This window comes from Eleutherodactylus coqui, chromosome 2, assembly GCF_035609145.1.
Source record: "Eleutherodactylus coqui strain aEleCoq1 chromosome 2, aEleCoq1.hap1, whole genome shotgun sequence".
Lineage (NCBI taxonomy): Eukaryota > Metazoa > Chordata > Amphibia > Anura > Eleutherodactylidae > Eleutherodactylus > Eleutherodactylus coqui.
This window is the reverse complement of record NC_089838.1, coordinates 186,809,106-186,836,777: the sequence shown is the minus strand read 5'-3', so window position 1 is coordinate 186,836,777 and position 27,672 is coordinate 186,809,106. Positions and strand designations below refer to the sequence as shown.

Here is a 27,672-nt window from a genome sequence, read left to right as displayed (position 1 = left end):
TACAAATTCATTTCTTCTTAATATGTCCTGACTGAGAGAATAGATGCTGTATAACAAATAATATAAATAAGATATCTTATACAGCTTATGTAGTTCATAATACAGAATAAAATACTGAATATTTTCACTGAATAAAAAGCATTTTGTTCTTCAGGAAATTTACTAATGTTTATTTTTATTGTATTTTATTTTCTTCTATATTTGTAACACTTTTATAACAGATTTGCTTAATAGAATTGGTTTTGTTCCTTCGTCTAATAGCATTTCAATTTATTTTATTACTACGTCCCTGTTCTGAATTTATTCTCAACTTATGTATTTGTATGTTATTTCCAATATTGTCTCTCTCAATATCTCATTCTATCAGCAACTCTTATTTTTTCCAATATTGGATGTGCATGTCCTTTCATTGATAGTCTATAGTACTGTAGGTGGTAAGTATTGTTGCTTCTCTTGATTGGCCAAGTCAAAAAATCCTCCCGATTTTTGCAAAATTGAATCAGGTGAGCCTGACCTAATTTTTGTCAAAATTTGTTGGAAAGTCACATTTTCTATAATACCTGCTGCAAAGGTCAGCATACAGCCAATTAACAGCCTGGACACATTAATGAAGTCAGCAAATGTGTCCTTTATCTTGCATATGGGCTGCAGTTTTATTGGTTGCCTGTTTTATATGACCTAGCTATGTATAACATAAGAACAGTGTAATCAGCAGCCATTTTACAGTTGAGCACAGGACAGAGAAGTTGCATCACATTTACACGCCTATATAAAATGTGGTCTGTTGTTAGGGACAGATATTCTGTAGAGGATATATTGAGGGTGATGTGAAAGCTTGTTTATCAGGGTTATTTTGGAGGGACCAGAGAAAGACGCTGCATCATGTTTATATGCACATATAAAACATGATCTGTTCTTAGGGACAGATATTCTATAGAGTATATATTGAGGGTGATGTGAAAGCTTGTTTACCGGGGTTTTATTGGAGGGACCAGAGCAAGAAGCTGCATCATGTTTATATGCACATATAAAACATGGTCTGTTGTTAGGGACAGATATTCTATAGAGGATATCTTTCTGCTGGGTGTGAAAGCAGAAAACCTCAACATGGTTCTATTGAGGGATCAGAGAAAGAAGCTGCATCACATTTATATGCATATACAAAACATTATCTGCACATTGAGAGAGGGTATATTTCTGCTGCTGTCAATATATATAACAGTAAAGCAGACAGACAAACTGCAGTTTGGCATGGGGAACATTGCAGTTCTCTGTTTGTGGTCTCAGATATCATTCCAAGTCACCAGTCCGGCCACACCATGTGTGTGTCTCCAGTCAGCCAATCACTCTAGGTCAGTACACATAAAAGCTGTCTTCCCAGGTGTGGGTGTGTCTCCAGTCAGCCAATCACTCTAAGGCCAGAGTCACATGGGTGTTTTTTGCCGCGATTTGCGGATCGCATGACGGATGTGCATCCGCAAATCGCGTAACCGGGGCCGAAAAATCGCCCGAAAAAACTGCTCCTAGCCGCGTTTCAATAGAAACGGGCCGGAGCTGTCCAGCGCATTGAATTCAATGGAGCCGGCAATACAGCCGGCTCCATTGAAAGCAATGCGCTGTGGGCGATCGCGGGATGAATTGTCGGGAAGGGCTTAAATATATAAGCCCTTCCCTGCAATTCATCCAGAAATGTGTAAAAATAAAAAAAATATATATACTCACCTTGTCCTGGCAGACGGAGTTCAGCGCGGCCGGCATGCAGTGGGTGTGAGTGAGAGCTGCCCCTGATTGGCTCAGCGCTGAGCCAATCAGAGGCAGCTCTCACTCACACCCATTCATGAATTCATGAATGGGTGTGAGTGAGAGCTGCCTCTGATTAGCTCAGCGCTGAGCCAATTAGGGGCAGCTCTCACTCACACCCACTCACACCCACTGCATGCCGGCCGCGCTGAACTCCGTCTGCCGGGACAAGGTGAGTATATATATTTTTTTTATTTTTACACATTTCTGGATGAATTGCAAGGAAGGGCTTATATATTTAAGCCCTTCCCGACAATTCATCCCGCGATCGCCCGCAGCGCATTGCTTTCAATGGAGCCGGCTGTATTGCCGGCTCCATTAAATTCAATGGGCAAACATCGTTCTTCTCTGCCACAGCTGTTACAGCTGTGGCAGAGAAGAATGATTTGTCTTCTATATGTTCTCAATGGGGTCGGCGCTGCTGCCGCCGGCCCCATTGAGCGCATATAGAGAAGAGAACAGGAATTGCAGATCGCAGATAGGTGCGATCTGCGATTTCTGTTCTATAATTTATCGGACGAGCGCATAAAAAGCGCTCATGTGTCCGATACCATTGCAAAGCAATGGTTTTTAAAAATCACCGGACGCATGTGCATGCACAAATCGCGTGAAAAAACGCCCGTCTGACTAAGCCCTTAGTCAGTACATATAAAAGCTGTCTTCCCAGGTGTGGGTGTGGTCAGAATTCTCTGTTCTCATTCTCTTTCTGTGTCGTGTGAGCAGGTTCTATGTGTAGTGGCTCCAAGAAAGGTTTATGTTTTGGGTTTTGTTTGGTTATGTTGCTGGACTCTTGATTAGTGTAGGGACTAGCGGTATAGCCAGGAGCTGTGACGTGGCCTGCCAGCTTCCATATTTTGATTAAAATGTCAACTAACACCTGGCATTTATAGTATTTACATATGCTACTAGTGTTTGTGTATTGGCTGCTGCATTGTGTGATTATGGCTCTAAATGTCATCTTATCCTGTCCAGTTTTCCCTTTCAGTGGTGGCATGAGTATGTGCCCTATCCTGGGTGTGTGCATTCCTAGGGGAAGCGAGGGCCCAGATCTGTCGACGTCCTCGCTCAGGTAGGTCAGTGTCACTTACCCTAGTAGAGGATATGGAGAGGTGTTAACATGTGGTAGTTTCACCTGGTATTCCCTATCAATCTGGGTTACGTTCGTGTGTGCACGGTGCTCACTTGCCCACCCCAACGTAACACATACACAGTCATTGTTCACATCTAAAGTCTGCACACCCCATCACACCTGATATAAGGGAAGGGAAATGGGCCTGCAGAACATGTAGACAGGGAGTTCTGGTATCCAGACCATCATTAGGGAAGGTGGAGAAAGCAACTCAAACTAGCAGCATACATAACACCAAACACCAAGTACTGAGTGGGAAAGGGATAATGGATAATTGACCAGCACTCTTTAGTAAGAGGGGCTGGTATTCATGTGCATGGACCAATGGTGATTGGTTGGCTCAGGAACTACACACAATTAGCCAGCCAAATCAACCACACCTGCAGCAGTGTGCTCCTAAAAACCCACAGAACCACAGGTCCCAGGAGCACCATGTGACACTATGTCTGCATATTACAGTTATAAAATATATAGTCTTCTGATGTATATACACAGAGTGATCATAATTATGATCACCCTATATAAGCCCCAGTTCCTGGTAGCAAAGATTGTTAATGTCAAATTTTTCCCATCAGTTGGTTCAAAGTTGGATTAGGGCTCCTTGAATCCATTAGAGCACATTCTTCTTGGGGCTCTGCTTCCATCAGGACATATCATCAACAGGGTCAAGTATATTTGTGGATAGAAGCTAGTGGTAAGTCACTGACTCCTCCTAAATTACCTTAAGATAAATATTGTGTTCTGTTGGACTATTGTTCCCCCATTGAATTAGGATTCCGTTATTATATTAAAACCTAGATGTACTGGTGGGTCAGTTTGACTCTGATATGGTGAATTGTGTGTCTGTACTTATTTAGCTTCGAAGATGAGACTTTGGCAATGGTATTATACATTGTAGGTTTGTATTATACAGTAAGTATATTAAGATGAACTGAGACATCATTTACATTAAATGGTTTAGATTTTTACATGCTGAACCCAAAGAGAAGTATGTATAATTTCACGGAGAAGCCTTATTGGTTGTTCTAGCCAATATGGGACATTACAACAACATGTGTCTATTGTAATATAACCACTGAGGAGCATAAATTTTCTAGGATAACTTAAATCGATGCCTTAAAATATTAATGATTGATTTTTCATAATAAATTGTGTGTCTGAATATTCTGTGAAGAATAAGGATATGTGGAGAATACAGATCTGGCGCATGATATTTGGCGCTCAATGACTTTTCACCGGATGTACATTTTTATTACTTACACCACGAATCCACAGTTTAGATGTTGATGGCTTATTTTTATGTGGAAAAAAAAACCTATCAAACATAATGGAAGCAATATTCTAGCTTTCTTTGCTCGCTAAAAGACAGAAGTGTGAACTGCAGTTTAGTAAGACACTCCATTATAAGACATCTTTTCAAACCGTAGAGAACCATTAAAAACCTGCAAAGATCATTCTATACAAGTGAAATAAAATGTCTCCTTTGTAAGCATTTTGAAAAGTATGTGTATATTGTAATCCCACATTGTTAAAAAAAAAGTGGTTACCTTCGGAAAAACGGTAAAAAGCGGACTCTTAACCTTTAGCACAGAGTTCATTGGGTGATAACGAACCTTATCCGTATACAACAACTGCAAAAAAGTCCATTATGTTCTGTACTGCTAGTGTGCTTGTACAATAGTATCATATAGACTCCAAGATACAATTTCTTGCCTGGGGAGCATTAGGGATAAAATTTAAGTGCCTCTGCATTTTCTAAATAGCTCCCCCAGCTGGTATCCGGCTAAGGTCTATAATGCCCGACAGTCAGACATAATGGAATTACAGTAGAAGATGTGACATAGCTATGATCCCAACACTGCGATCGATTCAAATGTCTGTCTAGTCTCCTGAGTACAGTACAATTGTCAGACATAGTATATATGAATTACAGCTTACTGCTCCAGCTCTAGGATAGCAATTATCTAAAAAAAAAGATCATAAATTGCCCATGCTGCATGCGACACAAGAAGAATTTATTGCATTGCGAAGAACAATACATCATGAGGCTTATTAGGGGAGCATCACATAAACATAATTAACACATATTGAGTCCATAATCATTGAAAAAGTCAGAGAGAGATTCCAATTTCTGTAACCATGACCTTATATCTGCTTCCTATGCCTCACATTTCTAAATAAGAACAACAAGCATTGCTTACTATCAGAACAAAACTACTACACACAATTCCATAGGTAAAAATATCATCCGGACTCCCACATTCCTGCCATGCTTTTCAGAATACATTTCAGTTTATCAATACACTCCAATTACAAGCACAGATTCTCTATTATATTGGAGCAATCATCTAGATAATTTGTTATCTTTTATATATATTCCCTAATGGGTATCAGGAAAATTAGAACATGTAAAAAACAATAAATACCAAAAGGAAGCAAGGCCCCTATAGGCAGCACACTGCACTAATGTAAATTATGGCCAGACAACATAACTTGTCACAGAGGATTATTTCTGCTTAGTGAGTCTGCAGGGGCCCCTTTGCTTCACCACTCAGCATTGACGAGAGAGAGCGAGAGAGAGAAAGAGGGAGAGGGACTAGCCATAGCCATTAGTAGCTACAGTGGCATTGATGTTTGAGCGCACTTCTGAACCGGCTTTTGTTGAGAATATCTGTGCAGAAAGCATGCGCTGTCCCAAATCTGCTGTTACTATGAGAAATGAGGAGCTGCTTTTAAGGTATGTTGCACACTCCTTTGTTTTAACTGTTGCTTTTCACTTGTCCTGGATGGTCTTGTCCATAAACATGCTGTGTAATAAGTAGCTCTGTTTGCTGTTGAGGGCTAAATTGTACTGCTCGCCTCCACAGCAAGAGCTGATTTTATACCAGGGGCACAGAGGGCAGCATTAAAAGACCAGCTTCGTCTCCCCATATCTTTCCATTAATATCTATTTGTTGTTTGTTATGTACCAAAATAATCCTAAAAAAGCCAAGCCTTCATAATAGAGAGCTCTAAATACTGCTATAAGCTGGACTTAACCTACCTAAACACAGTCATTAGGGTTCTGCCTCGTATAGAGCACCATATCTCCCATTAGGTCTATACTATTACTGGAGTTCAGCAAGAAGCGGAATAGATGCATTCTGGAATTTCATATTTAATTGACTATAAATTGTATGTGATCTAGCAGCAGGCTGCGGGAGTAAAAACAGTCTTTTGTTTGTTTGTAACTAGACGTATCGTGGATGCATCTTTGGGGCTGACAATGGGACAGTCAAACAATGGAGCTGTCAAAGTAGCTTAATGCATGTCTGGGGCAGCTTTTTCTCCCCTCAACCCTCTTTTCATTATCTCTCCACTCCTATAATCTAGTTTGTACAGACTAAATGTCAGCACAGGCTATTAAGTATTGGCTGCTTGTTGTTTTTTTTTTTTTTCTAATTTGCTCTCCCCTGTTAAACCATACTTTCTGTGTCGCATATTCATGTTTTGTGGATTACACTACAGATTTATTGCTTACCTCTTCATTAACTACACAGGAAAACTTATTGATTTCAAAGGTCTGTAAAAGGGGTATTAATCTGGCAATTAGCTTGTTCTCTGAAATTATTCTGCCATTTCCCATAGCCATGATTTTAAGTTTATCATGCTGCTAAGATGACACAGAGTCTTTATTAATAATATGCTAGTGAACATAATGCATGGGTCATGTATTTCATAGCTTACAATATGTCAAGTCATACATTCACTGTACAAAACTAATTTAGCATGGCACTAGCAAAAGTTATTTGGAAATCTGGTTTCATAACAGTTAAGGGAGATGATCATTCAGGCATCCTGTACACATTTAAATAAAAAATGCTTTGTGAAGAATCTGGAGCATTATTTATGCTTCCGGCTTTTTTCTAATCTGCACATTTTCATAGTGCAAGGAGACCAAGCATATACATAAAACACAAGAAATATAGATGAAAGTGCATGATGACAAGTACAGCCTTGCAGTCCAACTCTATAACCCAGATAGTTTGCATTAAATTAAGCTTTCATTTCAAGAATTGCTACTTTGTGGAAGGACACAATTTATGGGCACGATAAATAAAATATGCGTCTAAAAACTCCTAAATGTCACTTATCTATTAAATAAATACAGGCGCTTTCTACTGCAGAGATGGGGCCAGGCTTGTAACATTAGCATCCATCTATGTATACAATGGTAGAAATTCTATTGATTGCATTAATTAGCAGCGATATTAACGCTATACATTTCATTTGAGATTTCCATCTATTGTCACACATCTTGCAGCATTATTTCTAAACAGCTTTTGAAGCTTAGCATTGTGTGCAATTTGAAAGATTTGACAGAGGGAAGCAGGGGAGCTTAAAACAATTCTGTCCCTGTATGACCCCAAAACAGTTCATGTTGTTGTTGTTGCTGAAATGACAGCTCCCTCGATACAAAACTCAAGTCTATCTATCTATATCTATCTATCTATCTATCTATCTATCTATCTATCTATCTATCTATCTATCTATCTATCTAAGTTTATCATACAGAGTGTTTGCATGTAATCAGATGCAAGCCATGTATATGCTTATTGTGTGTTGTTCTACTGGGGCATGCATACATTATCATACACTATTATGCTTCCATTGATATCTTGTATCATGCATTTGCTTATTTACACAACACAACTCCATCTCTACAACATGTATATTGTTATGAATGAAGTAGAAAAATATTTAATGAATTTTATTAAATAATTTAGACTATTTTATCACACAGTTTATACTTCTGCTATGCCGAAATGATGCCTTTCCTATAGTTATTACGATAGGAAAAAATAGAGAGAGAGAGATCTATGTTCAATAGCTGTGATCTATACTGATGTAAATGCTTGTGTTTCTCTTGCACAGACAGTACCTCATTTATTGCTGGCTAGCAGCTGCTATCATCCATACACCATTCCATTGCCACCTACTGAGAGGGCGTGCAAGGTGGCTCATTTTGAAGCCAATGCAAATGCCACTTCATGAATCAGTCAAAAGATACTGCTGAGGAAGTGAGACAGCTGCAGATCTCTGCTAAAGACCAAAGTGTCACCTGTACCCCATGCCTGTCTTATCCATTTGGAATAACCTGGACCACAGCCCAAATCTGCTCTGCCATTGCATTGAACATCTCTTTAGCCTCATTGTAAGGTTTCTACAAGCAATTTTGTCTTAGTCAGAAATTGTTTCTGTAAGGCCTGTGTGATTGAAGTGCATATACACAATAGATGTATGCAGTTATGTGTTCACATAAAAGTGAGTATTCTCCAGGATGATAATGCAATGAATATTCTGTTCTGCTGAATGGCATATGAGTTTGTAGATGTGTTGGATGTCTGTAATTCTTTCACACTCTTTTCTGTTCCTTCTGTCTTGAATGTGAAATTGTTCCATGATGCTCTTAGCACATATCAGTTCATAGAAAGTACAGTTTTTATTGCTAAGCAGAGACGTGCACCCTTCTGCAATAACAAAGTGACCTTTCCAGCCATAAGGCGTGAATAGCAGAAATTGAAGAGCAAGGTGCTGGTCGGATGCTAGTAAGCTTGTCAATATCTGTTGTTATGAAGGCAATGAGTTATCCAGTTCAGAAATTGCAGGAAGTGCAGTGGTTGATCCTTCAATGATTAGGAGCATTGAAAAGTGAAAATAACAAACCTACCTATGTCTGGAAGAGAAGGGAAATCATCTTGTGTTAAACTGAGATTTGGGCTGCTGCACACATAAGGAATAACAGGAGTATTTACCATGGCACTTGTTAAACAGATGTGTCCAGTTCCCTTTTTTCTTCCCTTTCTTTTATTTAAGTTTGCCCTCTCTCTGAGCTCTTGATCCCTTGTGGTTTATAGTGGACTAAATCTGAATGAGCAGTTGCTTTACATTTCGCCTCTAGCATAGACCAAGGAGGAAAGCCAAGGCAATTTGGCAAGCCTCAGTAGCTTTTTAACCTCTTCGGTGACAGAAGAGTGGAGTTGTAAACCATGTAACATGTATATCATAAGCCAGTTATAGGGTTAACCAAAGAAATGTGCTTTCCAACTGACTATAGTGCTACAACAGTGTGACCAAGGTATTCATGTTGTGATATGGCTGTCTTGATGGTAAATGACAGAATTAACCCATTTTAACCCAGTGTGGTTTAATATGTCAGAAGTCACACTGTCAACGATAATTGAAATAAACACAATTTACCTTATGATATCTTGGATTGTGGTGAATGGTATTCCCTCAAGTTTTAATTCCGGTGTGTTTAAATAATCCCCATTGCAACATACTAGCCGTATACTATCATCAATAGTCCAACATTATGCATTATTATCACCATGCCATAATGTATTCACACACTCATTGTTAAATTACAATAAAACTCAAGTGCGTCTGTTATCAAATTGAAGTGTATAAGATTGCAAACTATACCTTTGGGGCTCCAAAACAAAGAGGAACATCAAATTAATATTCATGCCCAGAACTTTGCAGCCAGAGTAGATTGGGCTCGGATGCTTAGGAAGTCATTCAGGAGTGAATCAATACTAATTATTGTAATCAGTGGGGTTAATTAGCTGAAGATGCTGCTGATGGAAAGTTCATTGCTTATAGCCCGAAATCGCATAACTTGATGAAACCTCAAATAAAATGGCAGGTGATATTATGAAATGAAAAGAAAACATAGTCTTGATGTCCAAAATGGAAAATATCAGTTTCTATTACGCCACAGGTACATGGTGATGTATGTGATCCACTGCAAATGAATGACTCCCTTATTTTTCTTAAGTGTTGTAGACGCCAGCTGAAACACTGCAGCCCTTGATGCATAAAATATCAAACAATACCATAAATTACTCACATTCTAATCTCCGCCGGCAGATTACTGTAGATGTGTCACCAATGTGCTAAATTTCATTAAGAAAAGGCATTTAATAAAGTAGTAAATCATAAAGGTAGTACAGCTGAATGAAACAAAAGCCATGCCATGCCTTGCACATACTGATATCTGGTTTGGTTCTTGCCAGCTGTACCCACAGATGTCTACATACAAGTGTGGCAGTCATGCCATTACTGTGACATCCTGTTGAATTTGTAAATAGCTTCCTCTCTGACCTACGGATATGTTAACCCTTTCTTTCCTTGAGTACAGAAGAAATTGCAATTCATATTATACTTCTCACATATTTTCCATTAGCTATAACACTGTAGTAATTCAGCAATATCTCAGTTGACTGCACAATAAAAAGACCTACAACCTTCCTATACTCCTCAGAATGCTCAATGAAATATGCATTTCAAAATTTACCCAGGATCCTGTTTCTTTAAAAAGTGCAACAAAAAACAATCCAAGAATTGTTGATCTTGTTTGCATCGAGGTATTTGTCAGGACCTGGTAAACCGATTTATATAAGCAATGATATAAATATGTATAGCCATATTCCCATGGGAGAAGCTGCAAAAGTAAGACTGGGCTGTGTAAAACATTTTGTGATGTCCCTAGACAACAAAGCATCATTGTGTGCTCATTCAGTAAGGAACTCTTTCACTATCCCAGTTTTTTGTTCTGTTGTGAGAAAGCCTCACTGTGAGTTTTCAAAGACCATCACTAAATAGTGTTTAGTTAAAAACCTTTTTCTTAGTGTTCATTAGAATCCATATCGCCAGACAGGAAGGAAATACCACCACCATTATGTATGCACACTACAACATGGAGATTATTTTATGTATCATTAGGGTCTTGAGTCCTGATCAGACTCATTTTTAGACTTTGGCAGTTTCCAACACATATGCTGATAAATATGACATATAAGGGACAGTGTATTGCATCTAATTCCAAACAGATTTATATTGCGAAACAATGAGAGTTTGGAGAAAATCCAGGAACATTAAAAACTTTTGCTGATAATATAATACATTGTAGGCACAGGAATAGTTCTGTGTATGCTTTGTATTGATTCATCCCAGATGCATGCCTATTGCCTAATCTCATTCTTCTCTCCTATATGGCAAATGTGGAGATAGTATCTAGAATCTAACATCTCTCAATAAGATATCTGAATGGGGATTTTGCAGGGTCAAAATGCAAGGTGTATGCATAGCAATGTGAGTGTCATCAAAAATGGCACAAATACATATAACTATGAAGGTCAGATTGTGCGCAGTATTGTTCACTTCATTATATTGCACCACTTTCTTACTACATCTGCCTTCCGAACATTTTTATTTGGCATGTTATAAAAGCATAGTAGTTCTTTCACTTTATAAAGAAACAACTGAGAGCAGAAAACAGATAATGCAGCCCTATTTTTGTTTATAAATGATGGTTATAAAGCAGTCAATGTAGGATTTGTTTAATAGATTAAATTCTTAGTTTATTATCTCAGCAGATGCCAAGAGCTTTGCTGGTACACAAGTGTACAACTCCCTGTCTGTGAATGTACAAGAGAGAAATATGTCTCCCTTTTTTAACATGATAATCCTAGTAGTACTGCAAGTGATTGCATTCATGGGGACAGAGAATAATACTGACACATTCTAGTAAGGTAGATTCTGTCCATGTTAATATTATATATGCCTTATATTTTGCATAACTAAGTGACATGCCAGAAGCTGTGAGAAGTGAGGTCCAGGTGCTGAGACCCATTTGTTCCCAGAATGAATTGGCAGAAGCACTCATCTGAGCAATATGTACTTTCACATGTGATCAGCTTTTTGACTTTTCTAGGAGAGTCAAATAGAGCTATGTACAGGTTCATGCCTGACAAAAGGCCAAGTAACTTCAAAAGCTTGCATATATCATTTTTCTGGTTCGCTAATAAAGGTAGCACCTCAAGTCTTTTTGTACAAGACTATTTAACATCATACAGGTTCATGGAGAGTCGATATCCTATACAACACTAACTCCACCTCTCATGGGAAAGGCAAAAGATGTACAGTGGTGAGCTGAGGATTCCTGCCATTCCTTCCAATGATTGCTTTGGGTCTCACCCATCAACACTTCTGAGATGTCATTGCGACATGTCAAAAGTTTTATGAAACAATGATGACTTTTTAAGCTAAATAACTCAATAGAATTATTCACTTTTATTGGGTTTGTTTAAGGGCTACTAGAAGAAGACCCCATAGGTTGCAGATAAAGATACAATATAGCTTAATATTGCTTGAAAGTTGTGGCTCTTGATTTGCATTTTTCGACAATTCCAAGCTCGATATAGCAGGCATTAATCAGTCTTGTGTCTTTATGGAACCTATATCATTGCTCATTGTTTTGCATTCTTACTAGAATGGAGAAATTTGAAAAACTGGAATGGGCTTTGTCAGGTAGAGCAGTATGAGAAAGGAGGGTTAGCTCACACTCTCTAGCATTCAAAGCATTCAAACTTCAAAGGCTTGAAACAAGAGGGCAGCTTGGACAACTGTCAGACTTCCATATCATATTTTTTATGACTATTTCCAATGGGGATCTAAAACAATAGCAAGCTACTGACTTACAGAGACAGTCAGGTGATTTTTTCATTCATAATGTATCTAGTCCTTCAGTATAGATAAATCAGTTAGTATTACCTTGTTTAATTATTCCTTTCTATCTAAAACATTCCCTTCACATGGGTCATCTAATCTCATGGTGACCCCTGTGAATTACTTACCCCTCTGTTTTCTCAAAGAGTCATCAGAGCTCAGTCACCAGAACTTCATGTATGACGAAATTATATGGACCTGTTCATGGGGAGGGGGGCAACGTCTATCATAGTTTTTTAGTACAATGTAGAGGTTAATGACAGTTACAGTGTCCTCCAAGCAGGCAGAGATAGTACTGCCTCTAACTGATGCTGTGCTGATGCATCATGGGATTGCTAGCACAGAATAGTGAAAGTAAAAGCAGGAAGAAACGTATAAATTAAGTTGGTGCCTGATAAGCATCATATACGAGGCTGCAATGCATGAAAGTGACTGCAATATGCATAGGAGATGTCCAGAGTGTGACAGACAATCAAGTAAGGAGTGCAGGGCTAGAAAAATGGGTTTTCACTGGTGTGCTTCTTTAATGGGTTACTGAGTAATAATAGATTGGCATCTCTGGCTCCACCTAGGAAATGTTTTTAATAAAGCAATTAATTACTAACCATTGTAATGGATCATGTTAGAACATCAAGGCAAGTTGAATGGAATAACACATATGAGAATTGCCATATTTTAAAATATTCCTTGGAAACACGCTTAAATTAAGATCTTGTTTATGTCTGTTAGATAGCATATGGCAATGAAGAAGGAGTTTGTGTAAGTTAGCAGGGAATTCACATATACCTGGTATTAAGGAAGTTGTAAAATAGGTTTTTATTTGGTTTATATGTGAGATAAACTCTCTTTGAAATTGATATCACCCTCCTCATGCTGTCATGACAGATTATCAGCTGCAGGTGTTTCTTTCTGTGCAGGGTGTTCACTGTTTACACATATTTATTTGTGTGTCAGTCCTATAATAAGTAACTGAAAAAGGCATCCAGTGAAAAAGCATGTCACCATGCTTGGAATGACATGTACAGTATTATCAGGGTAGCATGGGCTTCTGGCACCTAGGCCCAGCTGTCCTTGACCCGTACAATGAGGGGCTACATAGGACTGTGAAAAATCATTACAGTTTATATGTCTGTGCTGGCAACTGTACAAAAAGCTAAAACCTGGAATCCTTTGCAATATGCCAGAAATGCACTTGCTTCAATTTCTGGATGCTAAAGATAAGCCACTCATCTGAATCGGCAGAAACACATACTGTACATGCACCACAAATATATTTGCTCTCTGTCTTGTTGACATGATGCAGTAGATATGATTTGGACTGCAGTGTCAAAGCTTGTTTTGGAGAGTACTGCTCATATGAGAATGAAGAATCAGGATTTCATTCCTTTTCTTATCTCATAATTCTTCAAATTATGAATGAACGTGACTGTCTGCTAAATAGATGGAAAATATATGGAACAATATCTTTCTCTAATTATTCTCTCTCTGTTTATTTAGCATTAATTTGTAGTGTTTATATGTTAATCTACTGCATATAGCTAAACTCCAAAAATAAAGGAAATACTAGACACATTGGGTCAGATTTACTAATACTGTCAGATAGAAAGTGAAGACTTAGACTGGACAGTCTTAAAAGGTGCCAAATTTATCATAGTGGCTCATGCTGGGTGATAAATCAGGCGCATATTTAGACTGTCTGGTCTAATTTTATACTAGCAATTAGATGGCTCAGTTTTGTACTTTTATTTGCACCATTATTTGGGCATGTTTTTGGCACAGAAAGTTACATTTAGTCCACACTTCTTTCCCGTCAAGCAACACATTCTTCCTATGAAGTCATGCTGCTTTTTGACTAGGATAAAAAACAAATTCTAAAAGGGGCTAAAACACACACAAAAATGTGGTGCAAAACATGGAAGCCAGTTTTCTGGTGTAAACTGCACCAAAAATCAGGTGAATTTTCAATAGTGAATCTGCCCTGTTGTTTTAACAGGAATAAAACTTTAAGTGTCTCATTTTTGAATGCTCTCAATACATCTCGGGGTTGTCTTCTACAATAGATGTGGTTTGTGGGGGGGGGCATAGTTTTTTTAACAGGCCTGCTAACACTGATTAAGCATGAAGGGCCTCATGTATTGAATAGAGAAAACATTGCTTTGCCCCGCACAGGAAAAAAATACCAGTTCTACTTTTCTTTTTTTAAGTTATATTGAGAAGTTAAAAGTAAACTTGAAATATTGCTACAGGCAATACATTTTCTCCAAGATGGTTTTGGCTGCATTATGTGACATTCAAGCTTATGACATCTTACCAGCAAAGATCTCAAATTAAAGGCACTTTCATGAAAACTCTATAGAAGCAATATCTAAGATGCCATCTTGCTAAGATACCATCTTGAGACTCAACTCTAGAGAGCAGAAAATATTCTGTAACTTCAAAAGTAACCATAAATGACTAGTATGTAGAAATTCCACTAATGAAGTCACAGGAAGGCACCATGTTCACCTACATCATTTTACTCTAATTTGGGTATAATATATGCAATTGTGATAATTGTAGGTATTTAAAGGCCAAGAATAATACCAAGAGTATTTACAACATACTTTTCTACAGTACACATTAATAGTTGATTAAATCAAGGTTTTAAATTCTTAAAGGGAAACTGTCAGCAGCTTTGAGACCCATAAACTACATGATAGGACTCAAAGGTGAGGGAACACGGGGTCAGAGAGTTGCTTTTTAGATTCACTGGGAGCCCATGTTCCAGCGCTGTTCCCCAAGAAATTAGCAAGCGCACATGGCCAGACACTTTTCAGAAGGTTATTTGCTCATGCTCAACCATAGAGATCAATGAGAGAGCGCATGCACACAGCCTTCTGAAAAGAGTCACAATTTATGTGCATGCTGATTTCTCACGGGCATAGTGCTGGAACATGTGGACCTAGTGAGCATCTAAAGCAGCTCCCTAAACCCTGTGTCCCTCACCTTTAAGCCCAATACAGTAGTTTATGAGACTAAAAAGTGCTGACAGGTTCCCTATAATAGTAATGTACAGTTTTCCATACAATTCAGTAAAGGTCATTTTCCTTTGCTAACCAAGCACATGTGCATAGGCTATATTGCTGGCATTTTCATGCCATTCAATTACATTGTCTATAAAAAGATAATGATACTCTTACTTGTTAAATTAATTGATCTAAGGGCCTTGTATGGTGCAAAGTGTTAAGGGAACAGTATGCAGTCCTAAGCTCTCACTCACAACCTGAAGGTTGCGAGTTCAACTCCCGCATGGTTCAGCTAGCCGGCTCAAGGTTGACTCAGCCTTCCATCCTTCCGAAGTCAGTAAAATGAGTATCCAGCTTGCTAAATACTGTTATAAATAAATTACCTGAAAGTGCTGTGGAATAAGTTGGCGCTATACAAATAACAAGTCCCCTTCCCTTCTTGTAAGTTTTCTAATAGCACCTGTAGACCCATTAATGTGTGATGCATGGAAGGAAACATAAGATATTCTATGTAGCTCTGTGCAGCATTTTTCTATGTCATTATCGTGAAATAATTAACAATGTAACAATGATGAGAACAGTAAGAATAAAATGACAAAGGAGATGGGAGAGGCAGTGACAAGAACGCAAAAATGTCAATTAATTAAAATGAAGAAATGGCAACAGACAATTTTATTGTCTTTGCAACCTGATTTTTACAAAGGTTCTTATCTTTTTTCAGACAGTGAACAGATTACGGATAATCTTTTTTTATTCATAGCTCACACCCAATAACATGATTTGAAAATAACTATTACTAGTTTCTCTTTATTATTTCTTGGATACAGATAATGATTACAAGAATTATTACAAGATTAAAAGAAACATAAACTGTAAGACTCATTCTAAATGTATAAAATGTTCGCAATGCAATGATTTAAAAAAGAATAATGTATGGCTTTAGATGCTTTACTGAACCCCCATGATTTTTCTTTTGAACAGTCATCTAAAGACTGGTGTCAATACCTATTACCATTTAACGAGTCCCAATTATAACATCCGACTAATCCAATCTGGTACGGTAATTCATGAATTAATAATGCTTACTATTGGATTTATCCACCTTAATTTTTGTGTTACATCCTTCCATGATAAATCAAATTCCAGAGCCATTTACAGCCATTGCTGGCTTTTTCTCCCTCAAGTATAGCAATTACAATATAGTAATACAATAAAAAGCATCCAAAACACTTTAAAAAGTCCAGCCAAAAACATTTATTGTCTGTCTCCCAATAAATGCTACGGTATACCAGTGGGAGTCCAACTGCTGGAACAGCAGAAAGGTTAAGTTTGAATGGGGTGGCAATCAAGCATGAGTACCACTGCACTAGAAAAGCCAATATGGGGGTGGCAAAATGCCAGCAGTCAAACTCTAAACAATCCATCCAGTAGTCGAATTCCAAGCATCCCATCCAGTGGGTAGGTGAGAAATGTTTTTGTCTATATGTTCTTGTTGGAATATCTTTTCAAAGACGTTACTCTTCTTTTTCATTTTTTTCTGGACTAAATTGGAAAGCCAAAAATGAGTAACAAAGGTACTAATAAGTAATATTTGTTTATATACTCATATAAATACATGTGCAACATTTACTGTGAGGTGCAAAACGACGACAATCTCTGTCACAGTAGCCTGCACAAGCTCCTTCAACCCAGAGAATTCACAAATGCTGTACATCTATTTGACATCGATAGCATGGATGTTCTTTGATTTATTGACATAGGGGTTGCCAACCTTGGTTCAAAAATATGCATTCGAAAGCAAATACAATTAAGCTAGCCCTATGGGATGCAATGTAGTTTGTATTGCAAACATACAGGTTGGTACAGGTTGCTGTGCATTGTGGCCATAAACACATGACAGATGAAACAACACAAAGCAAGTAAATACTTGTGACCTTACTACAATTGCTTACTATTCTGAAGTTGTTGTAGCAGAGACAACCTTCTTTACCATGGAGCTGTAGCCAAGCTATACTGTTATAACGTATAACCCTACGAAGCCCAATGCTACTAGAGAGTTAAACATACACTATGACACCAATGCATTACTAGCTTGAATTTATTAACTATACAACTTCTCATGATACCAATTCAATACAATCTAGTAAAAAAAAAAACTATATGTAAATGTATAACCTTTTTTAACATGGGAGTCTATAGGTGATGAATAACTAATGCATGTCATCTATCAGAAGCATTCGTCACAGTGATCCAGTAAAAGAAACATACATTATATGTATGAGTATTTTTTACCCAGGATTCTGTGGATGATTGATGACTTATGGCATCTATCAAGGCATCCATTGGATGTATACCTTTTTTATGTTTCTTTAATATCTCATGCCTTTCAGTACGTCTCAGGAAATGATGGATTTAGAGACAAGTCAAAGAAGGACACATCTGCAATTAAACCAACAGAAAGTTAGACGCAGTTCACACATTTATGAAATCAATGTCATGCCATATGTGTGTCTTCCATGTATCGATCAACCTAACACTGAACATTGTGCCCTGGATTTTAAAATTATGAAGGTTTCTGCAATTATCCTTAAAAAAACTATTTTATTCTGTATTTATCATATGAAAAAAAAATAGCAATCTGTATATTTCCTAAGAGTGCCTGCGTAATTGGCATTCTGTATTTTTGTCAGATGTCACAGGAATTCACATTTGTTCTGTAGCATAAGGTCTTTTTTAATATTAGTTCTATTATTGTAATTACACGCTAAATTACAGTTATAACTATAATCCATGTATGAAGATACTTTTTTATACTGTCCACTATTAAGCCAAATGATATTGACTTGAAACTTACATGACTCGCAAATGTTTGCCCTAAAACAACAAAACATTAATATCTTTTAGACTGTAAATGTATTCAGGTTGGTGAACAGATTCTAATTTGTATGCAACGTTTCGGGTAAACATACCCTTCATCAAGAAGGGAGTGTACTTGAAGACACGAAGACAAAGACCTGACCAAGTCTCCAAGAATGCCAAAGTAATAACTGAGAGCAGGAGGAGGTCTTGTACATGGCACCTGAATTATCATATACTGAGAAATTGTATATGGATTTTCAATAGTGTGATGAAGTAAGTCAGTATTGATAATGGGGGGCTCTAGTTCTGTGAATATAGTGGAATAGATGTATTAATCCTGATTAATATTTCAACAGCGTGAACTTAGACTAGACAGTCTAACAATAAACCAAATTAATCATAGTGCTTCGGGCTATATGCTAAATTTTGTGTCTCTTTGAACTCTTTTGTCTAACTTCACATCACCTATTGATTAGCTTACATTGTGCCAAAATTTGGCACATATTGTTACCTTTTAAACCACACCTTTTCCTGCAGGCTATACTCTTGTATATTAAGCCATACCCACTTTTCCAGCAAGGTGCAAAAAAGTATCTACAATGCATAATAAATAAGATACAGGGCATTTAGTTATGTGATATTTCTCCTTATCAACTTCTAACAATAGTAGGATAGTCAACTGTACCTGTGTACATACCCCTGTGTTCAATAGGGCCCATTCACACCTGCATTAAGGCTTTCTATCTCAAGTCCACCTCTCTATTTAGTTTTTGGAGCACATAAATGGAATAAAATGTTTCAGGTTTTTTCCACATTGATTTCAATGAATTTTTTAAAAAAACATAATGCTTTCAGTTTGCTTCCATTACATTATGTTTCCATCTCTTTAACAGAACAGGTAGCACTGCTATTTGTTCTGTAAAAAAAAACATAAACATAACAGAATGGAAGCAAACTGTAAGCATTCTGGTTTTTTTATAACGCATCGAAATCAATGGTGGAAAATACTGAAACTTTTAATTGAGATGGAAAGCCCCAACATGAATGTGAAAAAGTTCCTAGATACATGGCTTGAAAATCCATCAGAACATTTTACAATACTCAAGGTCTAGAGACAGCTCATATTTGTCACAAAGAACTGCCCCCCTTTAGAAAAATATCCCAACATCCACAACATGTAATTAATTACATCATATCCACAAATTCTTTAAATGCTCATTACATTACAGTTATTGTGTAGCGAGTGAATTTCAGAGGAAGATATAGAAGTTGTAGGAATCTATATATGTTAACAAGGAAAGAAAAGATTTGGTTAGAAAATCAAAACCTCCTTTCTTATTGTATACCTTCTGTAATCAATGGTTTAGCTCATCACAACATTCATTACTTTGTGTACAAGGTGCATTGACTTTTCTACCACTTATCAGGCTGGGTTGCACTGGTTAATTGTTTTCCTCTAGTTGTAGAAGTATTTGACAACTCCTGGCTTGTTTTACTGTGATAATGTAATTCATTTGATGCTGTGCATAGATCTGATTGGTAGTTTTTTGTGGTTGCATTATTTAGTATAAAAAGGTCAGTTGTATACTTCAAGGCTATGACCATACTATATAATGTAACTAAATACTAATCAATTGGATGGTATAAAGGGTGTTCTAAAAGGGTGGATAAGGACTGTAGTCAATAGGATGGAACAGAAATCTGTCATAGAAAATCTGGTCTGGGTAAAGGTGTGCTCTTCTGGAGATATTTTACTGTTTTGTGGACTTTGAAACTTGGAAGAAGTAGGATATTGATACAAGCATGGCTTTGAGTAGAGTTAAGCATTTAGTGCTTAATTTTTTCACTTTGTGAATATTACTTGGGGGGTAAGGGATTTGTTATTTGTATAGCGCCAACTTATTCTGCAGTGCTTTCAAGTAATTTATTTATTACCCCCCAGCAAGCTGGATACCCATTTCACCGACCTCGGAAGGATGGAAGGCTGAGTAAACCTTGAGCCGGCTACCTGAACCATGCGGGGATTGAACTCACAGCCTTCAGGTCTTGAGCGAGAGCATAGGACTGCATACTCTGCCTTAACGCTTAACGAGACCACCTAGTTAGAGCTTATTCTCACTAGCAATTTTTACGCCCGTATCCTGTTCATATTTGCAAGGTCCTGCACACAGATAGCACACTGATCTGTTACAGTCAATGGGGCTATTCAAGCATGCAGTTTTTTACATGGACTGTAAAAAAAAATCACAACATATCTTATCCCTGTGCATTTTTACTCATTTACATGAAGCATACATATTCTACAATCTGTACAGATTGTATTACCTCACATTAGGCACTGTCCACATTAGAGCTCACAAAAAAATCCCCCTATTAGTATGTTTTTCAAGTGTTGGTGAAAACCCATGCAAACATGGGGAGAACATACAAACTCCATGCATATACTGCCCTTGGTCACATTTGAAACCAGGACCTCAGTGCTGCAAGGCAACAGTGCTAATCACTAAGCCACTGTTCTGTATGATTGCTGCCGAGTCTTGTAACATTCTTTGATACTCCAGTAGGATGACAATGAGAACTTGTAGTTAATGCTAATTTTTGTCATATATTGATCTAGAAGAAGATGCAAAGTATGAAAACACTATTTGAGATATACGGAACCATTAACAAAGTTGAAACAATGTATAGACATAATTAAAATAACATTGATAACAAGATTATATCAGTGCTAATGGTTGTGTAGAAGAGATAAAGCTGCAATGCAAATTACTTTATCAGTGATTTAGATATAATGCATCTTTGGTGTTAAGCTGGTATGTGTTTCCTAAAGTCTATTATTTAATAAAAACTGTTAAAAGCAGTGGGTTTGGTGCAGTCATATTGGCATGACTATTAGATAGATAGAACTCTATGTTTTACTTCCGAACTCATTTTCATGATCATCACTCACATGATCCGTGAGACGAAATTTGTTCCACCTGAAGAAAGCTTCAATGATGAAATTCATTTTTATACCATGAAATACAGTACATTTTTCAAGCTGCAATATAAATCACAAATCATTATGTAAAATGACTTTATGTTGAATTTGTGTAGGTCTTAGAAAATCTCAAGGGAACATTCAAAGAGGGAATGATCATACAGTTCTGCCTATTTAAAGGGCAATGAGCAATGTCCACGTAACTATTTACTATATATATGCAGAATATAGTGAAAATATATATAGAAGTCCATAGTTAACATTTTGTTTTGCTTTCTTGTTTTTCCATCATGTATTTTTCCATAAACTAGTATAATGGTAGAGACGAAACTGTCTCGGCAATTTTACATTATAGGATTTTTTCTCTCAAAATAGTATAAAGCCATTTGTATTGTAATAAGTGAAATCTGCATCCAAGTCTCTCCATCTGGCAGATCGAGCTACGTTTGTGTTTTAATCTAAAAATATTCTTCTAAACAATTACCATCATGACTTTATAACGTTATCATCCATCTGTGAAGATTGTGCAGTAGGTCAACATAGTTGGTTAATAATAGTCTATGTGTTTTATTTCCAAGGTTCATTTAGTAATGGAGTTCTTGCTAAGCATCAATGAGAAAAATGGTTTCTGCGCTCGATATTTTCCCTTGGTTCTTTGTAAATCTCTTCCATATGACAGCCAACATTGTAAACAACATATTCTAATAATACTGTAGATGTTATAGATGTAACCCACTGCTGGGAAGACTTTAATGTACATTGTAATATGCTCTAGTTGTAATTTCTCATAAATAGCTATCACTTGAGTGGGAATGTTAACATAGAACAACATGTAATTATATTATTGAATGTCCACTAGCAATCTCTGTAAAACAGTAGACATCTATAACAGACTTACTCATGAAATCCACCCAAGTATAGGGATTTTTGTGCAATCGTATAATTATAAAACTTTTAAGAAATGAACCTATTCAAGCATGCACCAAAAAGTAACTTAGAACGTGGCAGCATTATTTTAGCTCATTAATTCGCAATGAGTTGCTGTTCTTTTTGGCACAAAAAGGATTAGACTGCTTAGCAAAATGACTGTCCCATAATTACAGGTTAGTTACACGTGATATAGCAGATAAAAACAAAAAAGAATCATCAATCTCCGAAGAAAAAGTATATAATGTCCAAGAGAAGTCTCAGCACTCCAAAAGTCCAATAAAATTGTGGTTTATTCACCCATATTCAATCCAACTGTTCACTAGAGCCTATTTCAAGCAATCCAATACATGCAGTAGAGGTATTCTCCATTATGTTAGTATATCCATTACAGTCATGAATAGCGAGAAATGTTTTTTATGATCAGAAGTCCAGGCGCTCAACTTTTGATATTCCTTCACTGTACTAGTTTACATTTTGGTTGTGATACCTAACTATTTTATAGTTTGTATTTATACTTTCTATACCAGCAAATACTTTTTTAATATAGCTGGACCTCTGTACAAAACGAGAACTTTTTACCTCCTGTGTCACCCCCATTTTACTCATAGACTGTAAGCTCTTGCAAGCAGTGCCCTCACACCTAATGATGAAATTGTTTATTTGTTTAATACTGTATGTAAGGTCTGCTTTTGTCTGTACATGTACCCTCTAATTTATGAAGTGTTGTAGAATATATTGGCACTATGTAAAAAAAGATTATTTTTTATTTGAATTAATAAACACTGAATGATCACTGCATTAGGAACTCAATAACTGGTTAGTACAGCTATTTGGGATTTCAGATGTTGGAGAACAGTTTCCACAAGGTGATGAACATTCTACATACTCAACTAAAACCCATGCTCGCTGCAGATGTTACATCAGTTGATGGCACATTTTGCAGATAAGTGGGAGCAGATCTCATAGCCCTTCCCAGCATATCACAAAGATGTTCAATGGAGTTACAGTCCAGTGAGTTTGGGGGCCAAAGCAGTGTACAGAATTTATTACTCAATGATACAGAGTGTTGTCTTGTTGAAAGATGGCACTGTGGTCTGGAAAGGTTTCCTGAAGATATGAATGTTGGAGATAAGCTAACAGGTCCCTATAGTGTTCACCATTCAAGGATTGTGGTATGATGACCAATGGTCTTAGGCCATACCAGCGAAGCGCTTCCCAGACTGTGACATTGCCACCACCAGCCTGTTAAATTCAGACAGTGCACCTATTTAATATAGCTTCATGCTGTTTATGCCGGATGCAGACCTGGCCATCCATATGGTTCAGCAAGAAATGGGAGTCATTACTCCAAATGACCCTATGCCATGTGTCCAAGGTCCATTGACATCTTTCCTGGGCCCATGCAAGGTGTTGTTTATGATGGCGCGAGGTCATTAGAGGCACTCTTGTCAGTCTTTGGCTATTAAACCCCAGTCAGCACAAGGTTTGCTGCATGGTCATTGTTACAATTTGTCTAACTTTCAGTTTTTTATACTGCTGGGTCAGTTGGTCCACTGTTGCACTTTATTGCTGAAATTCCAGACGTGCCACCCAACGCACTTTTCTAGTATCAACCACACATTGCCTGCCACTGTGTGATCTTTTGATTGATGTCTGTCCATGGTTCAATCAGTCTTGGTACACTCTTGTTACTATTGTTTAGGAATAGAGATGAGCGAGCGTACTCGGAAAAGCACTACTCGCTCGAGTAATTTGCTTTATCCGAGTATCGCTGTGCTCATCCCTGAAGATTCGGGTGCCGCTGCGGCTGACAGGTGAGTCGCAGCGGGGAGCAGGGGAGAGCGGGCGGGAGAGAGGGAGAGAAAGATCTCCCCTCCGTTCCTCCCCGCTCTCCCCTGCAGCTCCCCGCTCCTTGCCGGCACCCAAATCTTCAGGGACGAGCACAGCGATACTCGGATAAAGCAAATGACTTGAGCGAGTAGTGCTTTTCCGAGTACGCTCGCTCATCTCTATTTAGGAACAGCCCACAAGTGTGACTGTTTCAAAACTACTGGCACCACACCTCTGGGCACCAACAATCTGCCCATAGTCAAAGTCCCACAAGTCACCACATTTACAGAGAAGAGGTCATCACATTATTTGAAAGCAGATCATGATTCGACCAACGCATGGTACCACATTACTGATCACAAGATGTCGTGCACAAGCTGTTCCTAATAGAGCCATCATTCAGTGTAAAAATGTGGATTAAATATTCTTTAGAGCTGTAGCTAATGATGACAACTTCAGGCTACAGATTGTTCTCATTTTAGTAGGTGGGAAAAGAACTATCTTATTCTAATTTCTAACAAATTAATCACATTTTGAGAGATTTAAGTTCAAGTCCATGTTTCTGCTCACAAAGCAAAGTATTACTGTTGTTCAGGTATTCAACTCAAATGTTGTAGTGAAGGAATTCAGCTAATTTTGTCAGGCCAACATTTGAATGGGCTTAAAAACAGCTTTCTGAGCCAGAAGTATGCTAAAGCAGTTGTCCATACCTTCACCTTTCCCCTCCTAGAAAAGTGTTTCACAAAGCTGTTGGAGACAAAGAAGAAAGGGGGAAACAACTAATTTAGAAATTGTAGGTCAATTAAAGAGTGATTTTAAAGAGACGATCAACAAATCCCATATTTTCCATTGTTCTTTAGAGGAGACTTACTAGAATTATTATATGAAAGATCATTTTCTGTATATTGAACATGTAAAAAAAAGGGGTTTTGGCAGCTTACCTCAAGGTTTAAAGTTACAGAATTAAAGCCAGGGGTTCATCTTATATTGTTTCCTTAGGACAAAACTTCCTGCCCCAATTCATTATTATAGCAAGACTTTATGAAAACTACCAAAGAACAGGAAATTGTCATTAAGTGAGTACCTCAGCAAAGAAGCTGCAGGCAACGAAAGCGTTAATTACCCAGTCTCTTTTGACACCATGACTACATGGTTTTTATATGGCATTTCTTCTAGCTTGCCTTTAATGACCTGGAATTCTTGCTAAAAGTGACTGCACTTTAGAGACAATTATTGTCTAGTACTATATTTGTGTCCCACAAATTGGTAACTAAGCTTATAAAGACAACCATCCAAAGACTAATAAATAGTTGTATATCAGACACTATATTGTATATTATCACCTGTATATCACATAGTAATGTTTATTTACAGTATGTTCATATAATATAATTTTGTTTGGTATCTACATATATATACACACTGTACCAAAACTATGAACATATCTGCTCAACTATTTATTGAATGATTTTCTTGAAATGAAGCCGTGATCAACAATGACACTATTTCCCTTGACAACACTTCTACAAAATCTTGGCATTATGTCAGTCAACGTCATGATGATTTTCCTAAGGTCTTGAACGATTTCACATATAAACATTTCTGGGCTGCTCTTCTTTCACTCTTTTGTCTATTTCAGCCCCAAATATTTTTGGGGGTTTAGGTTACGCAAGTATGGTGGCAACAAAAGTTTCACTAAAGATGCACCCCATAGCAAGTTACCTTCTTTCCCTGTGTTGCATGATGGCAACATCAAGTCCAGACCTCATTCGCTCATCTACTGCATTTAACTCTTTCCAATCCAATTTGTATCCTGGTTTTCCTAGGGGGCTTACTCTTTTTCTGCTGTTATACAATGGCGCTATATGCTGGCTAAAGCCAGTACTGCATGAGGTGACACGTTGGATAGGCTCCAACAGCAGAGAGGCTGGCCATATACAATAAGAGAACCCCAACGGGCGTCTTCCAACATCGGAGCTGTACAGCCTTAAATCAGAATGTCTTAAGACATCAGGATTGGAAAGGGTTAAGAGTTTATTTATTTTTTTGCCATTTTTTGTTTTTCACCATTGCAAATAAAGTATTTTCTATTTATATAGTGCCATTGCTGTGTATGTGAACACGTCGAGTGTCAAGCAGAATGAGCTGGCTGTGTTTTATTAGATAGATAGATGGATATTGTTCAATGTCACTAGGCCATTGCACTTATTTCATTATGGGTAGTAGAAGCATCATGACAAGGTTAGTAGCCACACATAGGTCAGGAAGGTTGTGTCTGCTTTGTGTTCGTTTTTTCATACTATAGAACATATATATTATCCTCTTCAAACTAGGAAATTCAGTCTTCTTTGAAACCCACAGCAGCGCCAAAGGCAACATATAGTTTTCCTAATACTGATTGGTGTTTGAGGGGAAAATCCAAGCAGTAATGTGAACTCTTGATGCACTGCCTTACAGGCTTCCTCTGAAATAAGCTTGTTCTGACACACTTCTCTGAAGTGACTCCACTTGCTTTCCAGTTAAATAATTAATAGATGATTGATAATCAGAATGGCATCTATGTGGAAAGAGAACATATCATTCAAGGAAAACCCTAGTTTCCTTCTATTAAGAAGAATGAAAAATAAATGGAATTCACTGTGAATATTAGAATGTAGGAATTCACAAGAACATGTTTATTTCTGGTCTGGGTTATTAGCTCTATTAAAATTCATCGCCCAGCATTAAGATATGCTTCTGAATTACTACACAGATTGAAACAAACATTCACTGGAACAGAGAACCGTAGCTTTGCAGAAATTCTGATTCCTTATACATTGTTAAATGTAAAAGGGCCTATTCATGTCTAGATCCACTCTTCAGAATATTATTTCTAAAGAATATATTTCTCTTGTATTGGAAAGTCAAGGAGTTTTTCTTTTTTTAAATCCTCTTGTATTACAGTTTCCAGAGTCTGAGATGGTGAGAAGAACAAAATATAGCTTTTTTTCTCTTTAAGTTAATAACCACATTTGATCAGAGACCTTTTGAAATTGACTGGTGCTGTATATCTGAACCTGACATATATTTCAATAGTCTGGGAATCAGAGGAAATAAGTCAGTGTGAGGATACAAAAACATATAAATTGCATATAGTGCACGGTGTGTATGTATATAAATGTGAAGAATCTATGTATACACGTTGTGTAGTTATATTTGTATCTATTGCTATGTATTTGCATATATATAGGTGCCCACTGTGTATTGTAATAGAGAATCGTTTTGCCAGATTTAAAGGGTATTCAATTCTTTGTTAGAAAAGTGAATCAAATGTACCTTTTAAATAGAGCATTTCCATTCCATAAATCATATCCCATTGTATTTGACCCTAGTCATACCAGCTTCTTCAAATGTTAATAGCAAAGGTGAATTGAAAATGTGACACACTAGTTGTTAAATAAAACAGTAACCTATGCACTTGCAGTGCTTTCTATATGACCTACTTACATACTACTTCACCCTCCCTGTGGTATGATTAAAAGCTGCTTTGAATCCACCATTCCCTCAAGGGATTTCAGGCTAGAATTTAACAAACTGCTGAGAAGGCT

At 37.4% G+C, this 27,672-nt stretch overlaps 1 protein-coding gene across 10 annotated transcripts in view; it reads left to right on the top strand.

Moving 5' to 3' along the window:
• The first annotated feature begins 5,550 nt into the window (after nucleotides 1-5,550).
• Nucleotides 5,551-27,672, top strand: part of CELF2 (CUGBP Elav-like family member 2) — a 474,578-nt gene continuing 452,456 nt past the window's right edge. For all 10 annotated transcript variants that reach the window (XM_066592081.1, XM_066592080.1, XM_066592072.1 and 7 more), the window contains exon 1: nucleotides 5,551-5,666. In XM_066592081.1, the coding sequence (XP_066448178.1) occupies nucleotides 5,560-5,666 (107 nt within the window). In that variant the 5' untranslated portion in view covers nucleotides 5,551-5,559. The remainder of the gene's footprint in view (nucleotides 5,667-27,672) is intronic.